The 25,447-nt window shown below is 39.5% G+C and overlaps 1 protein-coding gene across 2 annotated transcripts; it reads right to left on the bottom strand.

Moving 5' to 3' along the window:
• SLC5A7 (solute carrier family 5 member 7) lies at window positions 1-25,188 on the bottom strand. Of its 2 annotated transcripts, XM_048077949.2 has the most exons (9): window positions 24,878-25,188; window positions 23,745-23,967; window positions 18,353-18,466; window positions 15,109-15,264; window positions 10,956-11,104; window positions 5,757-5,900; window positions 3,733-3,886; window positions 2,399-2,616; window positions 1-1,638 (listed from the first exon to the last, which is right to left on the bottom strand). In XM_048077949.2, exons 2-9 carry the CDS (start codon window positions 23,920-23,922, stop codon window positions 1,015-1,017), a joined length of 1,737 nt encoding a protein of 578 aa, XP_047933906.1. In that variant the 5' UTR covers window positions 23,923-23,967; window positions 24,878-25,188; the 3' UTR covers window positions 1-1,014. The 2 variants fall into 2 exon arrangements, with proteins under 2 accessions (XP_047933906.1, XP_047933907.1); XM_048077950.2 differs by lacking the exons at window positions 23,745-23,967; window positions 24,878-25,188 and adding an exon at window positions 20,068-20,347.
• Window positions 25,189-25,447: the final 259 nt, after the last annotated feature.

Genomic DNA, 25,447 nt, shown 5'->3' with positions numbered 1-25,447 from the left:
TTTTTTTTTTTTTTTTTTTTTTTTAATAAGTGAAAAATGGGCATTTTCCCCATGGAAAGCCCTTTAATCTTAATTTTTTCAAGCAGCCTCCTTCATTCTCTTTACTTTTCAATATTTGCTCCATTGTTGTGGTTGCTCGGTGTCAGACTGATTTGCTTAGTGTTCATTTTGATGATAAATCAAGATAAGGCTTCTTTCTACAACATTGCAAAGTTCTATTCAGTTTATAAAAGTTCTGTCATTTTTCACAAGTTGAGTTTCAACTCCAATTATTGCTTTAAAATTGTTGTTATCCTCCATTGGTGACAGCCACTAAACACAGGAAAAAAGAACACCTATAATTACATACTTTGCTTAAGGTCATCTTGCGTTAGGTATAACATCACTTTAAACCTGTGATTTAATCTTTTTTTTTTTAATGAATATATAATGTTTAGCACTCCCATAAGGAATTTATTAATATTTGCACATTTTACTGTCTTATACAAATTATAAAATACTAGATTTGTATTCTTTGAAACACTTTATGAGGAAAAGAATACCAAACCAAAAACCCAAGGAAGTTATATATCTGTCTGCCCAGGCAACTAGCTCTTTAGTAATAAATCACTTATAGCTGTGACAATATATTTTCATACAATTCCAATAAAATGACTGATAGTATTTCAAAGTGACTGTATTATAATTTCTTCATATGATGTCTTAGCTAAATAACTGTTGCACTTTTCTCCTACTTATATTTTCAATTGTAAATATTTTTTTAATTACATAGTGTATAGTTCTGGGTGGAAAGAAAGGGATCTGAGTGTATCTTTCAGAAAACAGACTATGATCTTATCCAACATGTCAGATAACACCAGATAAGAGTTCCTCCTATGGGATGCTCCTGGTCATAGAACCAACTTAAAGTGGTATTTTATTCCAAAGTTTTGTTTTTCTTCTGATAAAATGACTCTGACTATTCTTTGTAGAATACCCTGCTTTGCATTGCTTTGTCTGTGGGTATAGGACTTTTTAATTATCTTCAGTGTTGGACAGCTCTGGACTTGAATCAACATAATTAAAGGCTTCCTTGTTTGTGAATGTTGAAGTCAAAGTCAGACTGTGTCGTGGATTTACAGGTGCAAGTTCGTTTAATACAATATTGTCACTTTTTACAAGAGTTGCTTTGTCCATGTGTTCTCTGCTGTACCTCGCAACCACAGCATCAAGGAAGTCCAGCTTTGGTGGTAAAGTCCCACTCTCAAATAAGTATTTAGCTATGTAGGAGACTATAATGTTAGTAAAGAAGGAGGTAAGCATTGCAAGTGTTTTAAATGGGAATCGCTGGATATAGATATTATTTTCATCTGGATAGCAGCCAGGATAGTAGATCAAGGGCTGAAGGTAAAGGTATGGTTCTCCTCCAGTTATTCTGAGAACAAGGCCAAATAAATATCCTGCAATGGCACCATAGGTGTTGGTTCCTTTAATAAATAGCACACAGAGGAGCTGAGGGAATATGATGATATAAACAAGGTCAGAGCTGAGGTACCACAGGCCGTAAACAGATGAAGCCAGCAGTGCCATTGCTGTTGCTGATGCTCCAAACAGAAAAACAGTGATTCTCATGACCCACACGATTTCCCTGTCTGAGGCCTGCAAAAAAAGTGCAGTGTTAGGTGTTTTTTTGTGGTAATATACATGTGCTTTCATTTATGAGCAGAGTATGTATAAGACACTACATTGTAAAAGGAAATTTTGCAAGACATTCAATAATATTTACAAACTAATATCTCTATCTCTATCTCTATCTCAAGCACAGGAAAAAAAAAACAAGGGGTGTGGCTGTCAAGTTATTAATCTTTGTTTGTTTGGAAAAAGTTCGGAAATTTGATAGTGTGTCAAAGAAAAAACAACAACAGAGTTGTAGAAATAACTTTTAAAAATTACCACAATATGGATCAACAAGAAAAAAACATCTGTGTCAGAATATTTTTTCTCCATTTCCTAAGAAAATCTGTAACTCACTAGCCTGTTCTGTGCCTTTCCTCTGTGTCAAATGATTTCCTAAGAAATCAGTAATTCAGAAAGATGCCTTGTTTCATTAAGTATTTTAGGTAAAACTTATGGTTGCAACACTAATTAGGAGCTGTTTAGAATAAACTCCAGTGCCATGAAAACACTTGAAAGCTGTCTCCCCTGATCTTTTTCAACTGTGCCATTGGTTACAACCATAAATATTTTGTGACTTTCAATTTACTCAATATACTGTTAGGAAAGAAATGCTATACTTTTTCTAGTCATAGGCAGGAATGTGGAAGAGGTGTTTCATTAAGAAATGACACTCTGTGCTTCACCTAGTAAAAGTCTCACTGAAAATTTTTTCTAAAAGTAAAAAATGGAAATGTAATCTCACGTTTTGCCGAAATGAGAGTTGGTAAATGTTCCGAGCAAACATAGAACTTGCTGATAAAATCGAAGAGTCAGCCGATGACATGACGGCAGCAGATACCGCACCAAGGCCAAAGAATGAGATATAGACTGGACAAAGGTACTGGAGCACAATCGGTAAAATCATATCCGCTTCTTTTTTAGTCATGGGGTCAGGGACACCATACTCAGTCTGATTCCAGGCTGCAACATGGACACCAGTGTGTTGTGAGTAATGTGCAGTCATCAGCTACAGTATAGCTTTACTTCATGTATAGTAAAATATTTATATTGCTACATTTTCATTCGTATTCAGTGACTGAATTTGCTAGGGCTGGACCTAAACATTTGAGAGAGGCACAGTCCCACTGATTTCTGTTAGGCAGATTTAATTCTGCTCAGCATTTTTCCTTACCTCTAAGCTAAGTTTGACCACATCCTGTGGTAATGCAGTAGAATGTGTAGTATTAAATCTACATGACTCATAAACACCATTTTCCTCAGTAAAACCAACCTGAGATCCAAGTTTGTTTGTGATGTGTTTAACTACTCGCTTGAATTATTACAGGCTCAAAGCTCAAAGCCTTGTATTAAACATTTTTAATAGAGCTTTTCTAACAGCTGAGCTACATGGTCACTGCAATAGGGACAACTCTCACTATGACAACAAAGGTGAAAAGGGTGTTTTGATCAAGACAATAAATTCCTGATAAATGACTTCCCTGAAACAACTAGAATAAAACCACAGTCACTTTACACTTATAACTGTTATGATAAAATAAAAATACTAGCATCTAACTCAAAAAAATGTGAGAGAACCAGCCCTGCAGACCCCCAGGTCAGTGCAGCAGGAGGGCAGGAGTTGCTCCAGGCATGCAGCAGCAGTTCCCCTGCGGCCTGTGGAGCAGCCCCTGGTGGAGCAGGCTGTCCCCCTGCAGCCCATGGGTCCCACATGGAGCAGATCTCCACGCTGCAGCCCGTGGAGGAGCCCCCGGTGGAGCAGGTGGATGTGGCCTGGAGGAGGCTGCAGCCCATGGAGCCCTACTGTAGTGCTGCTCAGGGGGAAGATGTAGAAGAAGATGTATGGGGGGAAGGTATTTTTAGTTTGCTTTTAGTTTCTCACTGTACTAGCCTGCTAGTGATAGGCAACAAATAATATTAATCTCCTTATGCTGAGTCTGTTCTGCCCATGATGGTAACTGTTGAATGGTAACCTGTCCTCATCTCAGACCATGAGATTTTTTTTTCTTAATGGGAAAAACTTAAAAACGTAATGGGGTTTTTACACATTTATTACACTACTCATTTTTAATCATTTACCTGTGGATGCTCCAATTGCACCAATGAGTATTGCAGGAAGAGCCATCACAAGACAGCCAAAAGCAGCCAGAAATGACAAAACTTGAGCATATGTGGCAGATGATGAAGAAAGAACCCGCTGGAAATATGCTTGCCATGGGATTCCTCCTAATGTCTGCAAAAACAATGGACAACATCCTGTTATTGAGGGCTGACACTGGGTTTCTTTGCTATCATCATATAGAGAGAACATAGAAACATCTTTTGAATGCTGAAAGCTGTGATGCTGCTCTTTCATTCATTTATTGAATATCAGTCAGTTAGTAATAGCTGTAACTTGCACTCTTGCAAGTAATGTTGGACCTTTGTAAGACTACTTAAATTCCTCTCTTCTAGACAAGTTTTCCTTTGTACAATTAGCAACAACACTTCACATTTGTGTAGTTCTGTAATCTCAAGGTATTGTGAGCTGCATAAATATTTGATGAAGCCTTACAAAAATTTATAAAATAGTATTGGTATATCTCATATTTGGAGAACTTGGCTTCTCTCCTCAAAATTAGGTTAGTTACTGATAGGATTTGAAATCAAAATTTTATCTTGCACTGTGAATGCATGTGATCATCTAAACAAGGCAACAAGTTCTGTGTACATTCAACCTAAGAATCTGAAAATAATTCTTCCACTGTCTTGATCAAATATGATACCACTACAAATTAGGTGCAAAGCAGTAAAAGAATGTTTTATTTTATGGTGGTAACTCTTCTCTTGTTTTGGGTATATATAAATGAAAATCCTGATTAGACTTAAAGTTATACCTGCAAAATATGATATAAAGGAGTCTTATCAAAGGCTGAAAAACAAGTGCTAAAATTCTCTCTTTGGAGCAACATTTGAATAGCCTCCACTGAGTAAATAACTGCCTATGACTAAACAGTATGGAAAGAAAACAAAGCAAATTGCTCACTAAACATGAACAGTCCAGTTTTACACACTAAATGAGGCAGGAGGCATTTGGATCTAATAGTGTGTGTCCAGGTGTTTCATATATGCTTCATGCACACACAGGGATCAAATGAATATTTCACAGGCAACTCAGATTTTGACATACTATTTATGAGTGCTTTCCTTTGCAGTATTAATAACATTCCCCTAACAAAGCTTTCAAAATATGTGTAAATTTATTGAGCTCTAATAAAACAAACAAGATGAAAAGGAAACGTGTCACAATTTTGCAACATCAGAGCTTTCCTTTGTTCATCAGCAGAGATGAAACCTTCAAACTTTCAACACAGAATTCAGCTACTTGTGCTAATGCCATACATTTGCTCTCTGAGAATGTCTAAAAAAACCTAAACTGGATAAAATGATGCGTTTTACTAACTCTATTGTCAGAAAACTCTGAAGATTTTTGGCTGAGATTGTTTAAAAAAATACAGACAAAAAAAATCGCAAACTAGAGTATGATAACAAGTGCTGTAGAGTTGCTCAGGGACACTGAGAATGGAAAATGTTTTCTTATGGAAAGCATTTAATATCCACCAATCCCATGTGTAATATATGGGTGTTAAATAATGAAAACCTTCAGTTCATTCTGGCATGTGTGTGTGTGTATGAATTCATCCATCCATCTCTGCAAAGCTTCTGCTACATCACCTTCACCTTAAGGAATATTTAATCATTTGTGTAATGTATTTATTGCCTTCTGCAATATATAAATTCCTTTGCCAAGAATGACATCAGTTAAGTATTAGCCACACACTTTTAATTAATTTTAGCATAAGTCAAGTCTTGCAGCCTGATGATATTTAAATTGCATTCCTGGCACCGCTGACTTTGACAGCCGTGCCACAATATTGTACTGATATTTCACTGAAATCGTTCAAATGTGCAGAAATATTTAGCAGGAGTCAAGAGGGTAAGAGCTTTCAGGTTGCTGGAAACTCAGATAGACTCTGCTTTTTTTCTTTTTTTTTTTTCAGCTGTAACAGTAACACAGTGTGAGCACTTAGATGCTTCATTCCTTCACACAAGCCACCACTCACCAGTAAAAGAAAATTGTCCAGCCATGTGTAAATGTCAAGTGAGTTGATAGATCCAAGCCAAGGTGCTTGGTGCACCTGGTGCACAGCTGTGAACCCAATGTCTGTTACTGCAGGATGGGACATCGCAAAGGGTACACTGATCCACTGTAACCAAAGAGAAACACTCTGTTCAATTCTAATGTAGGCATGATAAACCCATGAAATTATATTAACGTTGGTTTGTTTCTCTTCTTCTTGCATGCTGCAAATCAAATTACAGGTTCACGTGCAGAATAGTCAGACTATGTGCCAGAGGAACATCTCCAAAATCCAGAGAGCTTGGTAAGAGATAGCTTACCTCTGTCCCGGACAGTGTGAGTGTGAGTAGAGAATTAATCAGTGTAAATCATACCACCAGCAGGAGACACATTTATATATTTTCATTATGTTTTCCCTAAATTCCGCATATAGTCTTTACACCCTTTCCTGAACCACACTATAGAGCAATATCTACATATAAAAGCATGCAAAAGATTCAGGATTTCTCAGTATAGGGGGACGAGACATCACAAACACAACTGAAGAATTGGAAATTTGTTTCTAATTCAACAAAACTGTATCATAACAAGAGAGGGGTGCTTTTGGTGAATCTCCAGATCTCTTGCTCCAAAACAGAATCATAGAATGGCTTGGGTTGGAAGGGACCTCAAAGATTGTCTAGTTTTGACCCCCCTGCCATGGGCAGGTTGCCACCCACCAGATCAGGTTGCCCAGGGCCTTGTCCAGCCTGGCCTTGAACTCCTCCAGGAATGGGGCATCCACAACTTCTCTGGGCAGCCTGTTCCAGTGTCTCACCACCCTCTGAGTGAAGAATTTCCTCCTAACATCTAATCTAAATCTCCCCTCTTTAAGTTTAAAACCATTCTCCCTCGTCTTGTCATTATCTGTCTGAGCAAAAATTTTCTCTCCATCTTTTTTTACAAGCCCCCATTAAATAATGAAAAGCTGCAATGAGGTCTCTTCAGAGCCTTCTCTTCCTCAGGCTGAACATCCCCAGCTCTCCCAGCCTTTCTTCATAAGAGAGATCCTCCAGCCCTCTGATCATCTTCATGGCCCTCCTCTGGACCCTCTCTAACAGATCAACATCCTTCTTGTGCTGGGGGCCCTAGACCTGGATATAACACTCCAAGTGGCAGAGTGGAGGGGGACAATCACCTCCCTTGACATGCTGGCCATTCCTCTGTTGATGCAGCCCAGGATGCAGTTGGCCTTCTGGGCTGCAAGCTTGCACTGTGTGTTGAGCTTTTTGTCCATCAGAACTCCCAAGTGCTTCTCTGCAGAGCTGGTCGTAATGAGTTCTTCTCCCAGTCTGTACTCAGGATTGCTCTGACCCAGGTGCAGTACCTTCCACTTGCACTTGTTGAACCTCATTAAGTTCACATGGACCCCATTTTTATAGCTTGTCCAGGTCCCTTTGGATGGCATCTCTTCCTTCTTTGGTATCAACTGCACCACTCAGCTTGGTGTCATCTGCAAACTTGCTGAGGGTGCACTTGATCCCATTGTCTATGTCATTGATAAAGATATTAAACAGCACTGGTCTCAAGACAGACCCCTGAGGGACACCACTCATCACTGGCCTCCACTTGTACATAGAGCCATTGACTACCGCTCTCTGGGTGCGGCCTTCAAGCCAATTCCTTATCCATCCTTCAAATCCAATTTGGAGATTGGGACGTCATGTGAGACTGTATCAAAAGTCTTAGAGAAGTCCAGGTAGATGACATCAGTTGGTATAAATATATTTATATGAGATATACATATATATATATAAAATACTCAATACAAAATGTGTAAACTACTCAATACACAATGTGTCACAGCACTTTTTTACCTCAAGAACAATTTCACTCTGGGTTCTTCACTATTTTCAGTTTCTCTGTTTTTAATCTGGAGCATCTGTTGTGAAATTCTTCCTGGAAACAGTTTCTGCCAGAAGATGGATTTCCTTCACCAACAGACATTTTGTGCATTTACTTTCCAACTAATTTTTCAGTGATAGCTCAGTAACTTCTTACCAAGTAAGAACTTGGTAGTTCTTAACTGAAATGAAAACCAGTCTTTATGCTCTCTGGAGCAGACCATTGCAAGCAAAGCATCCTTAAGCCTTCAGCAATATCCAAATATAAGCAGATTACCACAGTCCAAATGATTAGATTTAAGTGCATGGAGGTGCAAGGAGATGGGAAATCAAACATCCTCCTCTTCTTTGTTGCACACTAATTGCAACCACTTGTGATGAAGACATGAACTATTGTTATGTTTTGCAGCCCTGCCTATTAATTGGGATGTTTATCAAGTACAGTTTCTCAGTTACATATTAAACTTTGCAAATTTAAGCACTTGGATGGAAAATTTTGCTTCTCAGTGTCTGCTTAGGCTTTTCTGGGAAATATCACCAAAATGTTTCAACCAAGATATTTGGAGGAAAAAATAAATATATTGCCAAAATGAAAGGATACTAATACTTTTTTTTTTTTGAGAAATTTACAGCGAACGAGAATGTCAAATGGATTTATTGTTCTTTTTGAATCTTAAGTCTCATACATGTCAGAGATGAGCTTCTGAAGAGATGTAGTTTGCACATACTCAGATGAGATTTTCATGGGGTAAATTTCTGAAGATCCATATGCAGCCTCCATGCCACAGCCCAGGATTTAATAGGGACTGCATTGCAAGCACATTATGAGCTTTTGTAATCCGTTCTGGCTCCTGACAGCAACCTAGCTCTTGGTGATCTCAAGGACTACTTCTATATTAGAAAATATAACAAGTCAAGACACTTTATCTGGCCCTGCAGTTCACTGTCATGTCACAGCTCACATCTGTACGTCTAGGTTTCCTTTCCCTGCTGAAAAAGACAGCCCTGAACTGCTCCTGGGTATTACCTGGGAAAGCACTGGTTGGCATGGGCCAAAACAGTGCCAGGACTGCCAACAATTAAATAGTATAGATGATCTTGTATTTTTACCTAGGCACTGTTTAGCTTGCTAACACAGACATAATCCTAAATTCTCTCCTCTTGCCCAATTTATTCTCTGAGCTCTTTCTAATGAGAATAGGAAAATCACTTTTTTGAATGGAGCAAAAATAAAACAACAGCTTGTGGAAGTGAAATAGAAATTGGGACTTTATGTTGTGACTAGGAGATCAGGGGTAGAAGTAAAAGGATTTGGAACTGGTGGGACTGAAAACTCAGAAAAAAAATGGACTTCTGCATGACAGCTAAGAGTTTAGAATGGAGAATTAATAATATAGGTGAGATGAAGAGGCAGTAAATAGTGTGGGTACAGCACAGAATCAGGGAATGACTGACTAGACGAGGTAAAGACAGGATGGAGCAGAGAATTGCAGTTGTGGGTAAAGGAGAGTGAGAAGGGAAGGAGAGAAACTACATGGGGCTGTATGGAGAAAACCAGGGAAGTACATGGGGTGCCTGGGCTGGGCCAGTGTTTACAGCAGCATAAGGAAGAGACTGTGCCTGAAACGAGGAGCCAGGATAGCAAACAGAAGTGATTATAACAAGCATCGCCTCTCTGTTAAGGAATAGACATTAGAGGAATAAGCAGTAAAGCTCTGTGCCAGCGGGAATACAAACTGCTCCAGAGTCTGTAGGGGAAGCTGGGACATTGAGCCTATAACATCTTCTCCTGCGACACTTGCTGTGAAAGTGTTCCATCTCATCTAAAACCACCTCACCTACAGCATGACCATTTAGGTGCTATCTGAAGCTTCCAACTTCTCATGACTCCTACGGTAATGCATATGATTTCTTCTACATGACGTTATTATTTCATATTTTAAATGGGAAATTACATATAGTGCCCAACCTGGATTAAAAGAACACTATTAAAGCTACAGAACCAACCATATAGAAAACTGCTACACAACCTTTGTTTGTCTTCCCCTCCCTGTAGGGTTCATGCTGCCTTTAATTACAGGATCTCATGTTATTATTCCCACAGGATGAGGGTCTTTAGTAGTGCATGAGTGATTTACTTCATTTTGGGAATTTCTGTAATGTACACCATCTGTGGAAACTGAATGGTTCACCAATATTAACATGCACATTAGGGAAGGAGACAGTATTTTCCCCACTGTGCAGGTGAAGAAAAGAAGTGTGAGAGAAGAAGCTCTGGAATAACTTCTCATTGGAGGTGGCCAGCTGGAACTTGGATTTGCTTTTTCAGAGTATTTAGCACCATTCCCACGAAGTCAGTTACAACTGGGAATGTTTAGCACTTCTGCAAATAAGGCCACAGGCCTCATGATAAGACACCACAGAGTGAGGACTCACACAGGGTTGGCTAGTGGCCACCTGTGCAAGCACTGGCTGAAGCAATTTCCCTAGGAGCCCAGGAACTCCAGTGAAAGTGGAGAAACAACCCTAGGTCCCCCAAGGCACAATTCAGCTCCTTCACCTTGAGCCACCCTTTTATTTCAGCCTGTCACAGTTCTCTGCACAACTGTGACAATCTATTACTGGCACTGGCAAGCAAAGACAGCAACTACTTTGATTGCAGCCTTGTTTGGTTGCACTGATGTTTTTCAGAGAAGAGTCAAAGAACAGTAGTAAAATGGGAAAAGGCTGCCCACAAGCATATCATTGATAACTGATGGACAAATCATACTGTCATATTTGAATGGCAGGGTCCTCTGGTGATACTCCCCAGACTATGGTCTCCAGGGTCAGTGGAGAAAAAAGAGGGAAAAACCCAGAAGATGATTTAAAGCTGGAGGTTAACTAAGTTGTGTGAGTAGGTGACAGCAATAGGAAAGAGAAGTAGGAGAGTGTCAGTTGCACAGGTCCAATTCCAGTGTTTCTGGACTGTTTTACTGACTGTTCTCTGCATCTGATGTCTCCTTCGAGTGCCTGTGATATGGTCTTATGGGCAGATAGGGAAGGAATCAGAACCAGTACTATTCTGAGTTAGATGCTCAGCAGGAAATTTACCTCTTGTCAGCAGTATTGTCAGAGTATGGGCTGTACATTGGTGTAAATACAGATTCTAAAGTCATTGCTCTGTGAGTGGAGATATTTCTTCTCTGTCCTCTCAGTGAAGACAAAGTTCCAAAATCTCAGCTGGGCAACAGGTCTCAGTATTTGTCATAATTCTCAAGGAAAAATCTTCAACAAAGGGGAAAAAAAGCCAAACTTACCAGCCCCAAGAAGATGCAGAATAGCTGAACTACATCGGTGTAGGCCACAGAATAAAGCCCACCCACAAGAGTGTACATAGTTGCAATCAGGGCAGAAACAATGACTGAAATATTGATATTAATGTCAATGATCACACTTATGGTGGCACCTGTGGGGAAAAAAAACAAAACACTGTGTTAGTGTATGTCACAGAATGATGAGAAGGTTCACCTCTGTCAGGTTGTGTATACCGGTACTGATCTGCTATCCAGTCTGACACTACAAAAGCATGAAGACATAACCCTCTCTATCTTCTGAACATCCCGTCTGCACCCCTGGTAGGAGTGGGAAAAGGAAGACTCCTGTTGGTCTAAATTTAAGATCTATCATTTTGCAAGTTCTTACCAAATGGAGAAGAGAAGGGTCCCAACAGCTTTTCCTTACTTGCAGAACTGCTCAAGCTCTGCAAAGACTACAATCTTCTGCCTGGGGAAAAGAAGCCACATATAGACACCTGAAGCCTCCCTGGATGAGTTACAGCTGCATAGGAACAAGTGTATAAATGCAGTAAAGATACTCTTGTATCTCACTTGTGCTCTGAGCTGGCCCCTTTTGACTAGGGAAGAAATGGTAGAGGAGGCATCAGCCACCGAGACAATCATTCACTGACTTTTCTAAAGCATCTTTGAACTATTTATATAGGAGAAAGTTGGGTTTCTTTGCAAACTGGAGAATTCAACAACCATTGCTGACCTGGAAAACAAGCACTTCTGCAATCACCATCAAATAAGATTTCATTTGCAGAAAACAGACCACAATGTTGATCTTGCCAGTCAGTTTCCACAAAACAGCTTGTAGAATCAACTTCATTGCCCTCTAGGACATTGTCCCTCTAGGACCTTCTCTTCAAAGTTGCTTTCCAGCTGGTCAGCGCTCAGCCTGTACTGGGGCATCAGGTTGCTCTTCTCCAGGATTTGGCATTTCCCTTTTCTAAACTTCATGATGTTCTTGGCCATTTCTGCAGCCTGTTGATGTCCCTCTACATGGCAGCACAACCTTCTGATCTGTCAGCAACTCCTCAGAGTTTCATTTTCTGCAAACTAAATGAGGATGCACTAGGGCCAATCATCCAGATCATTAAAGCAGTTATTACACAGCACAGGACTCAGTATTGAGCCTGCAGGAGCTCCACTGGGTGTGTGGCCATCTCAGCTGGATTCCATGCTTCTGGTCACAGACTTCTGAGACTGGCAGCTCAGCTACTTTTCAGTCCTCCTCACTGTCCACTTCTTTACTATGTACTTCATCAGTTTATCAATATTATGGGAGACAGTGTCAAAAGGTCTTGCTGGTATCTACAAGATGCACTGCTCTCCCTTTGTGGACCAGGCCAGTCAGCTCATCATGGAAGGAATCAAGTTAGTGATGCATTTTTTCCCCTTCATAAATCCATGCTGACTCCTCCCAATCCTCCTGTTATCCTTCAATTGTTTGGAAGCATTTTCCAAGTTTATTTGCTTCATCACCTTCTCAGGGATCGAGATGAGGCTGACCAGCCTTTGGTTCTCTGTGCCCTCCATCTTGACCTTGACGGTGGGAGTGGCATTTTTTATTTGTATTTCTTCCAGTTTTCAAGAACATCCCTGATCACCACAATCTTTAGAATATTACAGATTGTGTCCTGGCAATGCCATCAACCAGCTCACTCAGCAATGCATCTTGTGAAGTCCCACAGACTTGTGTCTGTTCAGTCTGTTTAAACGTTTCCTAACCCGATCCTTTTCCAGCAAGTCTTCCTAGCCCTGAACTTTCCTAGGGTTTTCAGGGTCTGGATATTCCTGAAGGTTGGTTTTACCAGCAAAGAATGAGGCAAGAGGCAGTAAGTACCTCAGCCTTCTCCATATCCTTTGACCTCAGGTCTCCTGTCCCATTCAACAGCAGGCCTACACGTTACCTAGTTTATGTACATTTAGGAACCATTCTTATTGCCCTCTACTGTCAGATTCAAAGGTGTATGGACTTTGGCATTTCTAAATCCACCCCGAAATGCTCAAGTAACATCTCAGTATTCCTTCCAGGTAACCTCTCCTTGCTTCTGCATTTGAATGCTTCCTTTTTATGTCTGATTCTAGCCAGGAGCTCCTTTTTCATCCATGCAGGCCTCCTGACACCTTTGCTTGTTTTCCTGATCATTGGGGTGGACTGTTCATGGAGGAGGTGATCCATGAATATCAATTGGTTCTCCTGAACCCCTGTTCTCCCAAGTGTCATCTCCCATGGGATTTCTCCAAGAAGACCCCTGAAGAGACCAAAATCTACTTTCCTGAAATCTGTTGCTGTGATCCTGCTTTTTGCCTTGTTCCTTCCTCTCAGGACCCTGAACTCCACCATCTCCTGAATACTGCAGGTAAAGCTACCAGCAGCCTTCACATCTCTAACTATTTCTTCCTTGTTTGCAAGTATCAGGTTCAGCAGAGCAATGCCATCCATCAGTTCCCTGGTTATTTTTGCCAGGAAATTGTCAGTGTATTCCAGAAGTCTCCTGAAATTTTTATGTCCTCCAGCAGCATGCTTCCAGTTGCTATCAAGGTGTTTATACACTTTTCTTAGATGTATTAGCTATTTCAAGTGATTGCAGTCTTTTAACACTATGTTTAAAATTTCCTCTCTTTCTAATTAGGATAATTTAAATTAAATGCTTAGCAATAACTTTTAGTCCTTGCAGATATGGCAGGTGAATATTCTTGACCACATAGGTGGAAAAGTTCTGGCAGTACGACACAGCATGATGTGTGGTATATGAGAGTTGCAGAGAGCTGACAGGTGGCTTTTTGTTCTCCAGTGAGCCTTCAAGATTCATGTGTCTTAGAATTACAGGCTTGAACTTCTTTCACAAACTGAAAGTCCTGTCTTTCCCTTCTATAACCCTGCCAAGCAAGGAATCATGAGTAAGATCAACAAGTGAAGAGTACTGGGATTAAACATTCATCAGTGAGGACAGATGTGCAAATCAGGAGATATAATATAAATAGGTCTATTCACAGATAGTCAAAATTTTCAAAGACCTTTATTGTCACTGATAGTCTTTAGCTGTCAGCTGTTAATATAAAGCTACTAGAAAGGCATTCACATCACTTGCTTTGAAATATCACAGATTAGCTTGTCCTCAATCAAAAAGAAAGTATATTCCAAATACTCAGAGTTCTTCAAGCTATTCAGCTCCTATCACCTCAGCATGTAGTTTGTTCTTAGTCCTTTAAGGGTTTTGTGACGAAATTGTGGTAAACAAGCTCCCCATTGCTTTGCAGTTCATCAGAGCACAGTTGGAGAGTACCTTCAAAATTTATTTTCTGTTTAAAATAGCTTGTGCTAGAAAGCATTGCCACATGCATGTGCACTATGAGTATGATTAGCTGGTAAAAGTCAACTGCTGGTGCTTCAGCTCAAGGGCTTTCTCACTTCTTGAAGGGATTGCTGAATTCAAACCTGAAATATAATTAAAAACCCTGGAAACTGATTTATTTTTTCAGGACTGGATGAGAAGTTGCATGATTTTCTATTGAGTCATAGTTCCACTAATTCTCTGTATCCTTTCTTGAATCCTAAACATTTTCTTCATTTTGTCTAGTAGAAAGCCATGTCAGATAGAATAATACTTAAATTTATTTATCTGCATCTTGATTTACTTCTATTATTTGTGCTATGGGAAGTTGTCTTTTTTTTTTTTTTAATGCAAAAGATTGTTTTGTTTAGATGCATCGTCAATGATGTTCCATATTTTTCAGGGAAATTTTAGCTGTCTCTTGTGGTCTCAATGGTATAAAAGAGAAGCTCAATCAGCCTTGACATAAAAGGAGTAATTGCAATGACTCATGTCACCCTCACTGTTAAGGGAAATTTGTGGCTAAATCTTTCCATGCTGCTTTGACAAGGGACCACTTAAGGGTACCTGAAAATGAATAGATATCTTGCATGTCTTTCCATTACCGAAATAATCAATGGAGTGCCATTATTAGTTTTGACTTCTGGTTACCGTAGGACCAAGACAACTTCCACACTCTGTGTCATTTAGTTAGGATAGTTAGCATTTGAAGCCAGGCTTTTTATGTATTTCTGATTTTCTTAATCATTTACAACCATTACAAGTTAATTTTTATAATGCTAATTCCTTACCTAAGGCTGAGAAGATGGCGGCAGCCCAGAACATTTCTCCCATTAAAGCTGGAATAAACAGGAGACCTCCCATCCTTTTTCCATAAATCTGCTGAAAAGGGTCTAGCATTGTCACATAGCCTTTGGATCGCATGGGTTTTGCAAAAAACAGACCACCTACAAAGAAAAGTAGCAGAAGGCTGCAGTGGAGAAATGTGTTGCTATTAAAGGGTAAAACATAGAATTTGAATTAAAAGTACAAATATATATATATGTATACTTTTTTTTTTTTTTTTTTTTTAAGAAATAGGTACAATTAAAATATCTGCTGGGAACTCTAACCTCACATCTATCTACAGAGTTACATAAGCAAACTCACACTATTCATGTCTACAGTGTGATAATGAAAAATTAGTGTGTTATTTTGTCTGGTTCAGTTTTCTCCACCTGCCACTATGGATGTTGTCAGGGTTTTGTGTAATTTTGTATCAGCCTAAGGAAATGTTTTTCTACCTAATTCTGTTCATAATTAGAGCAGAACCCAGCATGACTATGGGTCTGATTTCTTTACATGAGGCTACTCTAAAAATAAAACTGTCTGGGATTACTGGATCATAAATATGAGTTCACACATGGTATAGTATGCACACAGCAAGTGTGATTCTTCCAGGACAATTCAGATTTATAATGTATGCTTAAATCAACCCTACTCCACCTGGAGGGTAGGTCAAATGCCTTCTGGGCTCTGCAGGTGTCAGGCTCCCTGAACATTCATCATTCCGTTATTTCTGTGCATGTTCAGAAATTTTGATATATCACAATTCTGCTCTGCCTGGCTTACATATGTGCTGTATATGTACATAAATGTACAAAGTCCTCATATTTCTAACATATTTCTAATATACAGTCTACAAATTCCTTCTGGTTGGGAGGAAAAAAAAAGGAAAAAAAGGATACATCTCTGAAAAGCTGAAACAGCCATTCACCTGTGTTGTTAATACTTGTGCGTCTACAGCTAAGTAGACTTCTCTCACAGTAAAACTGCTGAAATACAATACATAAACTACATTTAAAAAACTATAAGACCAGGGAGATCCTAATAAGATCAACTGTACAGTATTTGGAGACCTTTAGTTAGGTTCTTCATCACAAGTTATCTATCCATTGTATTGTCCAGAAAATTTTTTGAATTTCTCTGTCTTACCTTATACCATTGACATTTCTTCATTTCATTAAGTTCCCTGAACAGAAGCTACTTGCTTACCAATCACAATGTATTTATACCCCTTCTGTTACACTCTCTTTAGACAAGTAGTTTTCAGGCAGAAAACCTCCAGATTTTTTTTTCTACTATTTTTGCATTGTTCATGAATCCCATTCCTATTCTACTTGTTATATCATCGCTACAAAATACAGCTAAAACAGGAAAAAAAAAATCACTGGTAATATAATCTATTAGGCCATTCAAACATCTGTCAAAGGTAATAGGAGATATGTTAACCTTTAGAATTGAATTGCTTGAAAAATTAGAAAAAATGCTATGCAGCAGAGCATTGAATTACCAGAGAGATTGATTTAATCTTAAATCTTTCAGTCTGAAACAATAATATTTCTTCTACGGTTCTATTATTGTATTTATAATTTTTTAAAGTGTAAACAACTCTTCCTCCTGCCCCTAAATCTTCACATACGGATCATACCTACAGAAATGCTTTCCTTGCTGTGCTCTACAAAGGGATGTGTGGTCACATGATGCAGACGTTTATTTTGTTCTCTGTAGTGGCCTACACTTATCAGTTCAGGGAAAAAATGTGGATTTCATTAAAACAACAACAACAACAACAACAAAAAAACAGCTGGAAATGAGGGGAGTGTCTAACTCACCCCCTATTATTAATTTTGCCAATTCTACAGAGGTTATGAGCCTGGAAGATGCTCATGGCTATGATCTTAATGATCACTTAATGACACAGATCGATCATGACCCTAATGACCTCAAAATGACATCAACTGATCTTCAAGCAGACATCTACCATTACTGTTTGCCTTACAGGAAATAACGCTGCTGTCATGGATGGGAACTACTATTGGAACTAGAGCTGGCCTGCATACACCAGGGAGGAACATGCATCATGTGGAAGGTTTCTGCCTGGGAAGAGAGGAGAACCAGGACAGACCATAGGAAAGCACTTCCAAGGGGAAAATGAGTTGTACAGGAAGAAATAATAGGGGCAAGAAGAGCTGGAAAAGAAACCAACGGGAACAAAGGGACAGACTAGCTGGGAGGACCATGAGAAAAGGCTTGAAATAGACTGAGAGGCTAAGTATTATTAAAAGTCTAATATACCAGTAGTATTAATAAAAGATGAAAAACACAGGATCATTTTTGCAAACATGTTCTTTCTAAGCAGTTGCACCAGCACTTCCCTTAGGGACATGATCTGTTCACAAACAGAGGATGCACTTGACAGCTTTGTGGAGCATTCATCATGGCTTACAAGGCAACATTTCTGTTATGAGCTGCTCCATGCAGCTGAGACATGATTAGAGATTTTTTTTACTGATATTAAGAAAAGTAAGGAAGGTCTGAGACTAAACCTGGGGAGTTACAGAACACAGCATTAAAATTACAATGCTGCCTGTATCTTACACACCAACCCTGCACACAACAAGATTCAGTATTTGCATTTTGGCACATGATTTGGAGTTTTTTACTACAGTTAAAAGGACATTTAACAAATTTTAAGGCAACAAACTGGTTCTGCTCTAGACTACCTGCCTAAAATCAAGCAAGTTATTTATACTCTCACTGAAGATTTAAAGACGTAAGTAGTTCTCTAATCTGCAAGGATATTTGCCACTCTTGAAGTCCAAGATTTAGAATATTATCTGATAATCTGAAAATCAGTAATCTGATATTATTTTCCAGATCATATAGGCTCTTAAAGAAAACCTGAATATATAAAATCAAGCACATATAATTAACACACCCCCAAACAAACAAAATCCCTTTCTTATTATGACCCCCATAGATCACTATGCTCATAATCATCTAGGTCTCGATGAGGCATTCAGGGGACTTGAGATATCAAACTACTCATAGTGATTTCACATTTTTCCTTTTAATAGCCTAAGCCTATCAGCAAAAGGGATCTAGTTTACCTCAGTGTCTTTTTATCAGACCTTAGTGGTGTCATTTCAGATGATGGTCTTGTCATCAGAACTGTTTAAAATCAGAGACTGTTAGCTTTAGTTGCTTGCTTACCTAAAACCAGACTAAGGGAATAACCAATAGGTGCCTGAGCCCAAGCTAGACCATAGCCTGGGACATATACAGCTTCCGCTGTCCCATTGATGTAACCTCCTCCAACCCATGTGGCTGAAAAAGAAGAGATGAAAAAATATTTAATGCCCACAAAGAAGGAAAACCTTCCATGCTGTAGAATGAAATCATCATCACTTATAATATTACGATATTTTATTATGTGTACTGTACAAGTCCCAGACATGACATCCTTCTATAGAATGTAGTCCTAATCCAAAAAAATTTACAACTTAAACATATGAAAGAGAAACCAGATGGACTCTGCACAGTGAGTGAAAATGTGAGGCCCAAATCCCTCACTACTTTTTTACAATGAATGAAGCATATCAACATATTAATCATTATCATTTTCTTTGTGTTAGTCCAAATGAAGGAGGGAGAGCAGAGGAAAAACAATAAACAAAAAAATGACAAAGTCATCCCAGCTGAGAAAACTCAGAGCGTTTAAACTAGACAAGAGTTTAATTCATGCATATTTTAAGAGGGCCTTTATGAAAAAAGTGCCCTTAAAATCTTACTAAATTTTAAACTGTGGCTACATGAAGCACATTTAGTAAATTCTGATTTCCCTGAGTAGGGAAATCCCTACATAGGGCTGTGATAGTTTTGTACTGCTATTTAAGTTATGAAAGTTGTCTCATTTATTTTTGTGTTCCCTGAAGATATATTCCAGAAGTGAACTGTACTATCTGCAGTATTTCTGAACATTTGTCTAAGAAACAGCATTATTTTAGTATACTGTCCCCAGACCCTTAAAGAATTGATCCTCTGCCTTCAAGAGAAGTTTCTACATTTGAGAATTTTGGATCTACAGTATGTCTGAAAGAAATTCTCAAATGCAGAAATTTATTGTGATTGTACTTGCAAAAATCATTCATAATTAATTCTGTAGTGAAGTAATTTTCAGAATTTTGTGTCTCAGATAAAGAAATGGAGTTGGACACAAATGATGAAGAATTAATTAAAATTCCTAAAGAGCTTTAATGACAATCTAGCTGACCACTCTTTTCCACTTAACTGTTGTACGTCTCTATTACTACTTGATGCTAAATTGCACCATGGCTTTAGAATCAAAGATCTCTGGAAGTTGCAGCATTGCAATTGTCCCCCCTCCTGCATTTTGAAACACAGGAATAGACAGAACTGTTGTTGGAAATACTGTAACGGGCCTGTACAAAAAAAGTGTATGCAGAGAAAATCTGCAACAAAAGGAGTGACCCCATGTATCCTCATGCAAAGGAGTGACCCCATGCATTGGTAGACTTTTTGGTATTGAGACCTGTTGCACATTACAGAGACAAGTGATTGATGCCCGTGTGGAATCACATGGAGAAGATGGGTGACCACTGATCCTTGACAGGAAGATACAGGGGTACGGAATCTATATAGAAAATCATCAGACATTTGGGATTTTGTGCCACTTAAGAATGCGAATCTAGTGAAGTAGGTGGGAATATGATACTTTGGTTACTGAAGTCAATATACACCTGGGATGTGTGTTGGTTATTGTGTCTCAAGCAGAATATACTTTGAGAATATGTTTTAAGCACCTGCACACTGTAGCAAGTTACTGAATAAATAATTAGAAAAATATTTGTATTTGTCTCCCTCCCTGGAAAAAGCATGAGCACGAATATTGCATGAATGATACCCACTTCCAGATAGGAAAAGATATTCCATAGCCAAGGAAAAATGCTCAGCAAAACTGCAGCTGTGGTGCAAGAAGTCTTCAGAGTCCAGCATTGATTTGCCTGGGGTTGCCACTGAAAGTGTGTGTGCCCTCCAAGGAGATCTTGGAATGCTGTACCCAGCTCCCTAGTTTTTGCCTGGAGGGGACGAGGTCACTTCAGTTCTGTAGGATTTTGCAGGGGCCATTGCCCTTCCCTGCCTGGGGACAGGAATGACATCCTATGAACAGGTATTGGTAGGTAGGCTGGCACGTAGGATTTAGCTCTCATTTTCTAATTGATTACTTCATTTCTTGATTGGGAGTTTAAAAATTAGCTGCTGATCAATTTTTGTGTGCACATTGCTCTTCTGGAACACCTGCCAAGGACCCCAGAGTGTTAGAAATGTGTTACACAGCTTTTTGTCAGGGGGTTAATGGATATACTGTTATCAGTAAATATATTAGAAAGAAAATAATGGGATATGGTAGGAGGGGATTTCATCCGAAGATATTAATGTTCTGATCCTCAGTTTGATAAGCCACAATTTAAAGTTAGTCTAATACCTTTTTTGGTGAAATTTTTTCTTTTTCTTTTTCTAAATCAGACAAAAGGAATATAAAATTTAATAATCTATAGAAATACTCGTGGTAATCCATTTTAATCCTCTCTTTGCCTGACATCTGAAGGACCCCAAACCGCTGCAAATACAAATGTCCATTTAAAATAAACACCCTCAAAAACAATCAGGCAAATACTGAGGATATGCAGTGTAATTCTGCACTTAGTTCATTTGAGGAACAAAGAAAAGAATCTCAGAGTTCTTTAAATATATTGATATACATTAGCAGGTCAGATTTTTCTGGCACTTCTTTGTAAATGATTGCTTGTCTAACCCCTCAAATTATTGAATCAATTGTCAAGTTCTGTAAGATGAAATTCCTGATCCAGTGATTAAAAAGCCCCAGAATATTGATAATATTATTTCTTTTATTCTTGTGGAAGGATACAAAGCTCCATCCAAGTAAAATGAGAATTACATTAATAGATTATGACAATTTAGTGGCACTTGTAAGGATTTTAATTACGTCATTTCAAATATTTCCTTTGGGGTTTAATCTCAATCACCAAAATCAGGATAGACTCAAGTTTGTCACAGGCACCATTTAAGAAATTCACCCTACAAATTAAGGAATGCTAATATTTAATCCAACATTTTAATTATATTTATGTAAAATTATCCTCATGTAAAAATGATACACAAATTAAAGTCATGCCTATTGCAAAGCTATGTTAGATCATTTTAATATGAGCTGTTGTGATCCATCCAGAATTCAAGATTTTCCCTCCTGTTTTGATAGCTGCAGATATACTCCACTTTCAGTCGAGTGCCAATCAACCTCCATGTTCAGGCATCTCAGTGGGTAGCTGGTATAGCTGTTTTCTTCAGGATCATAGTCTGAATCCATGTATGTCCATAGCCATTATTCATAGGGAGTGCACTTGCTTTAAAGCTTTTAAATGCCATTTAGAAAATGAACTAAATACTCAGGAATCTCTAGTCCATCCTATGAAGTCATGTTCCTTATGCTCTGAATGTTTTAAATTTATAGACTAAATCCTGTCATCCTCCCTTCTAAGTATGGAACATGGTAGAGTTTGTCTCAAGCAAGAAAGACAGAATTAATCATAATCTGAAGTGTTTCACGCACATATAAATAATATCCTTTCTATCCTTCTTCTCTTTAAAAAAGTTTAGTTTTTCTTTTATAGATAGGCTTTGCTTTTTAATTCTTAGACAACTAAAGCTGTAAAATATCACAGTGGTTTTGTTATAGCTTTACAAACTACGTATCCCAATCACTCTCACTGAGACAAAATATTAACTAGCCCCTGATTCCATAGGCTTGTGTCCACACCTGGCTCTATGTGCAAGCTGTGGTTCCCCAAAAGTGAAAGTGGAATTTAGTTGGCATCTCAAGCTTTAATTGCCATATTTATGGAAGGTGGAGGTGAGAAAGTGTGTAAACCCTGATATTTAAACCAGAGTGTTTTACCTGAGCAAAGACTTCAGGATCAATCTGACGCTCTACCACAGAGATGATATACTACATCTCCAGAGGCTGCATGAAATAGAATGAGCATGTGTGGGTGTGAATTGTGGTAGTTATAAAAGTTAGCTCTTATGCAGCAAGGCTAATCTCAAGTCTCGTCTCTGCTTCAGCTATTACAAAAACTATTCCTGTAAGGTTGGATTAAGGAGACGAGAATTTGTGTCTTCTTCCACAGGCAAGGCTCTTAGTTACAGCCACCTGTGCAGGGAATGTCTTGTTTCATCTCTACTCCACCAACTTAATGATTACATTTTTGCGGCAAGCAATATCTCTACAAAATATTTTGGTTTTGGTGGTCTTGAAAACATTTAATGTGGCAGAAAACAGTCAAACCAGCTTTTGCTGTAAGTAGAACGTCGTCGTATCTGATGCCTCAGTAGCTGATGGATATATGGCTACTGAAGCATCAGATGTACTCCAGGACATTATAGCGAAGTGGTAACAGTAGAACAATTGCCTGGCTTCAAACTTTAACAACTTTTACAAACATCCTTTACTCTTTATCCAAATATTCAATCTTTCAATGAGGAAAATGACTCTACAAGAAGACGGGGACTACTCCCGATTAAAGAATACAGAAGTTTGGTTCAAGTTTTTATGCATCTCTTCCTTATTAGGTAAATGTGAAACCACTACAGGACAGAATGAAAACTCCCATAACCTCATAAATCAAATTTGGGAATTGAAAGGGCTTTGCCAGAATAGAATTTAGAATATCAAAACAATGAAGCATGCTTAAATAAAATTAAATTGCTTAAATAAAAAGAGTGGGCCAATTCACTCTTCTTATAAAGTAGTTTTGTTCCGATCCCATCTGTTAGCTGCAAAACTTGAGATTTTGAATCACATTGTGAAACACTTGTTTACCCACATGTTATCTGGTTCAAATGGCTCTGGGAGTCAGACAGCACTGCTTACAAAATTAGTGAACTCATTCTTCACCGAGGCTTTTTCTACTGATACTACTGTTCACAGCAATGTATTATTTTGTCAAACTGTTGAAAAAAAAAAAAAAAGAAAGAAACTAAAAGAATCCACAAAGTAAGTTTGCTTGTAAGTCAGTGGACATATAAATTTAGATTTATGCCAATTTCCTTTTAGAATCTTATTCTAAACTGATGCTGAAACCCTCTCCCTCAAATCTTTTTCCATATAAACTTTGCCTTACTGAGATTAAGCAAAAATAACTCATGAATTTGGATGGCTTTAACAACAATAACAATTATTTTAAAACTGGATTTCTTATTAATCCATGGAACTCCTATATTTCTGTCAGAAACATATCTGTTCTACAGATAATATAAAAGCAATGAATAAGAAATATAATATATTCTTCCTGTACAATTTTAAACAGTTTGTTGTTTTTATCTAGATGTTACTTGGCTGTTCACTAAACAATATCAGCAACAATTGGAAAAGAAAGTATAGATATTTTCTCCATTTTGTATTATTTAACATACAATTTATAGTTCTCTTTCATTCAGATGGAAAACCGACACAGTATACACCGGTTAGGAAAAAAAAAAAAAGGGAAAAATAATTTTTACATACCAGTCATTGTAAATCCACCAACTAGCAAGCCAATATCTCTTCCACCGACTATAATAGCTTCGCTGCGATCTCCTTCGCTGCCAGTGTTCTTGGTTTTCCAAGCAGCCCATATCCCAACTGCCAGGATAGCCAGGTAAAATACAACTATGGCCACCAGCCCTTCCACATGGAAAGGCATGTTGAAGTCCCGACTGTTTCCTTGATTGCTATTTCATTAAGACCTCTGGAGAAAATGCAATAATACGTCTGCTTTTAACAAACCTGCTAAGATGCTTTTTAGAATCAATATGCAAAGAAAACTCAGATGGTTATTAAAGAGGCTGTTCTGGTGAATTTATGAAATGAGTCTTTCAGTTGTAATTGAAATTAAGTTTAAATACCAATTAAAACGCCTGTGGAGCACCAACCAAGAATTGTAACCAGCGATTACGATGGAAAATGAATGATGTGGCTGAAAGCTATGCTGGTCTTAGAAATCTGTTAGAGAACTCAGAATTCTTTTAGTCACCAAGTCCCCATTGCCAGGGAACTCTTCCATCAAGAAATGGTACATGGAATAGGGTAGAAGATCGTGGCCATGAGGGCTATTACCGAAGCCTCCAGTTAGAAGACAAGCCACTGAGCTGTTTCGAGTGATATAAGAACTATAGAGAAGTAATAAACACAACAGCAAAAGACATCTTTGGGGTCTACGTGTTGGGATGCTGAGCCTTTTCCTCCTCCTGACATCTCCCACGTTTAAAAATCTCCGCTTTCTCTTTGGTGATTTTCCAGCGGGGAAAAAGTATTAATCAATTCGCGCTCGCACTTTCAAGTGGAAAGCGTGCAAGCTGTCGAACGGCAGAAAAAGGCGAGGAGGGCGAACCGCAGCGGGGGCGAACCCCGGGGCTCCCCTCTCCCCGGAGAGCCCTTCCCCGGAGCCCCCTTCCCCTCTCCGCTCCTCTCCCGCTGCCACCCCGCGGCGCCTCCGAGACCCTCCCGCACCCCGACGGCTCCGTGCGGAGCCAGCCCTACCTGCCGGGGGGCTCCGCGGGGCTCCGCACCGCCCTGCTCGGCCGCGCACCCCCCCCCCGCCCGTCCGCCCCTTCCCACCGCGCCGTCGGGGAGCGGAGCCCCCCGGCCGCCCGCCCCACCTGAGCTCCGGCTCCGCGCTGCCCCGCAGCCCCCCGGGCACGGCCGCCCATCCCCGCGGGGTGGCGGAGGGGGTGAGGCTCGGGGGGCTGTGCCCCCGGCCCGGGTTTTGCCGCGGGGGGGGGGGAAGGAGTAAAGGTGGGAGCGTCTCTTTCCTTCCCTCCCCACCCCGCCCCCGGAGGTGCCGGCGGTGCACCGAGAGCTGAGGCTGCGGCGGGGGGATCGTGGATTAAAAAGAGGAAAATGTCTTTATAAAGGAGGAGGGTTGAGTGGGGTGAGAGGACCGTGTCCGTCAGAGCTGGGGGGAGGAAGGGGGAAAGACGTCAGAGTGCTAAGGGACGTTGTGGGGAACTAAGGATGACTCAAGGGAGAGTGATTGTCGTGCCATGGCAGGGAAACAGGGTCAGGAAGTAAAACTGGGGTGAGAAAACAAAAGGGAATGAGGGGGAGATGGGAAGGAACAGGATCGTGTGGAACCAAAGGGAAAGAGGAGGAAAAGAAAGCTGATCAATAGAGGCATGCTGAAAAGAGGGATGGAGAAAGGGGAGAAAGCAAATGTAGGGAGAGGGAAG

The sequence above is a fragment of the Anser cygnoides genome, chromosome 1, assembly GCF_040182565.1.
Source record: "Anser cygnoides isolate HZ-2024a breed goose chromosome 1, Taihu_goose_T2T_genome, whole genome shotgun sequence".
Lineage (NCBI taxonomy): Eukaryota > Metazoa > Chordata > Aves > Anseriformes > Anatidae > Anser > Anser cygnoides.
Note: the sequence above shows the minus strand (reverse complement) of the source record. Positions and strands in the feature narration are given on the sequence as shown.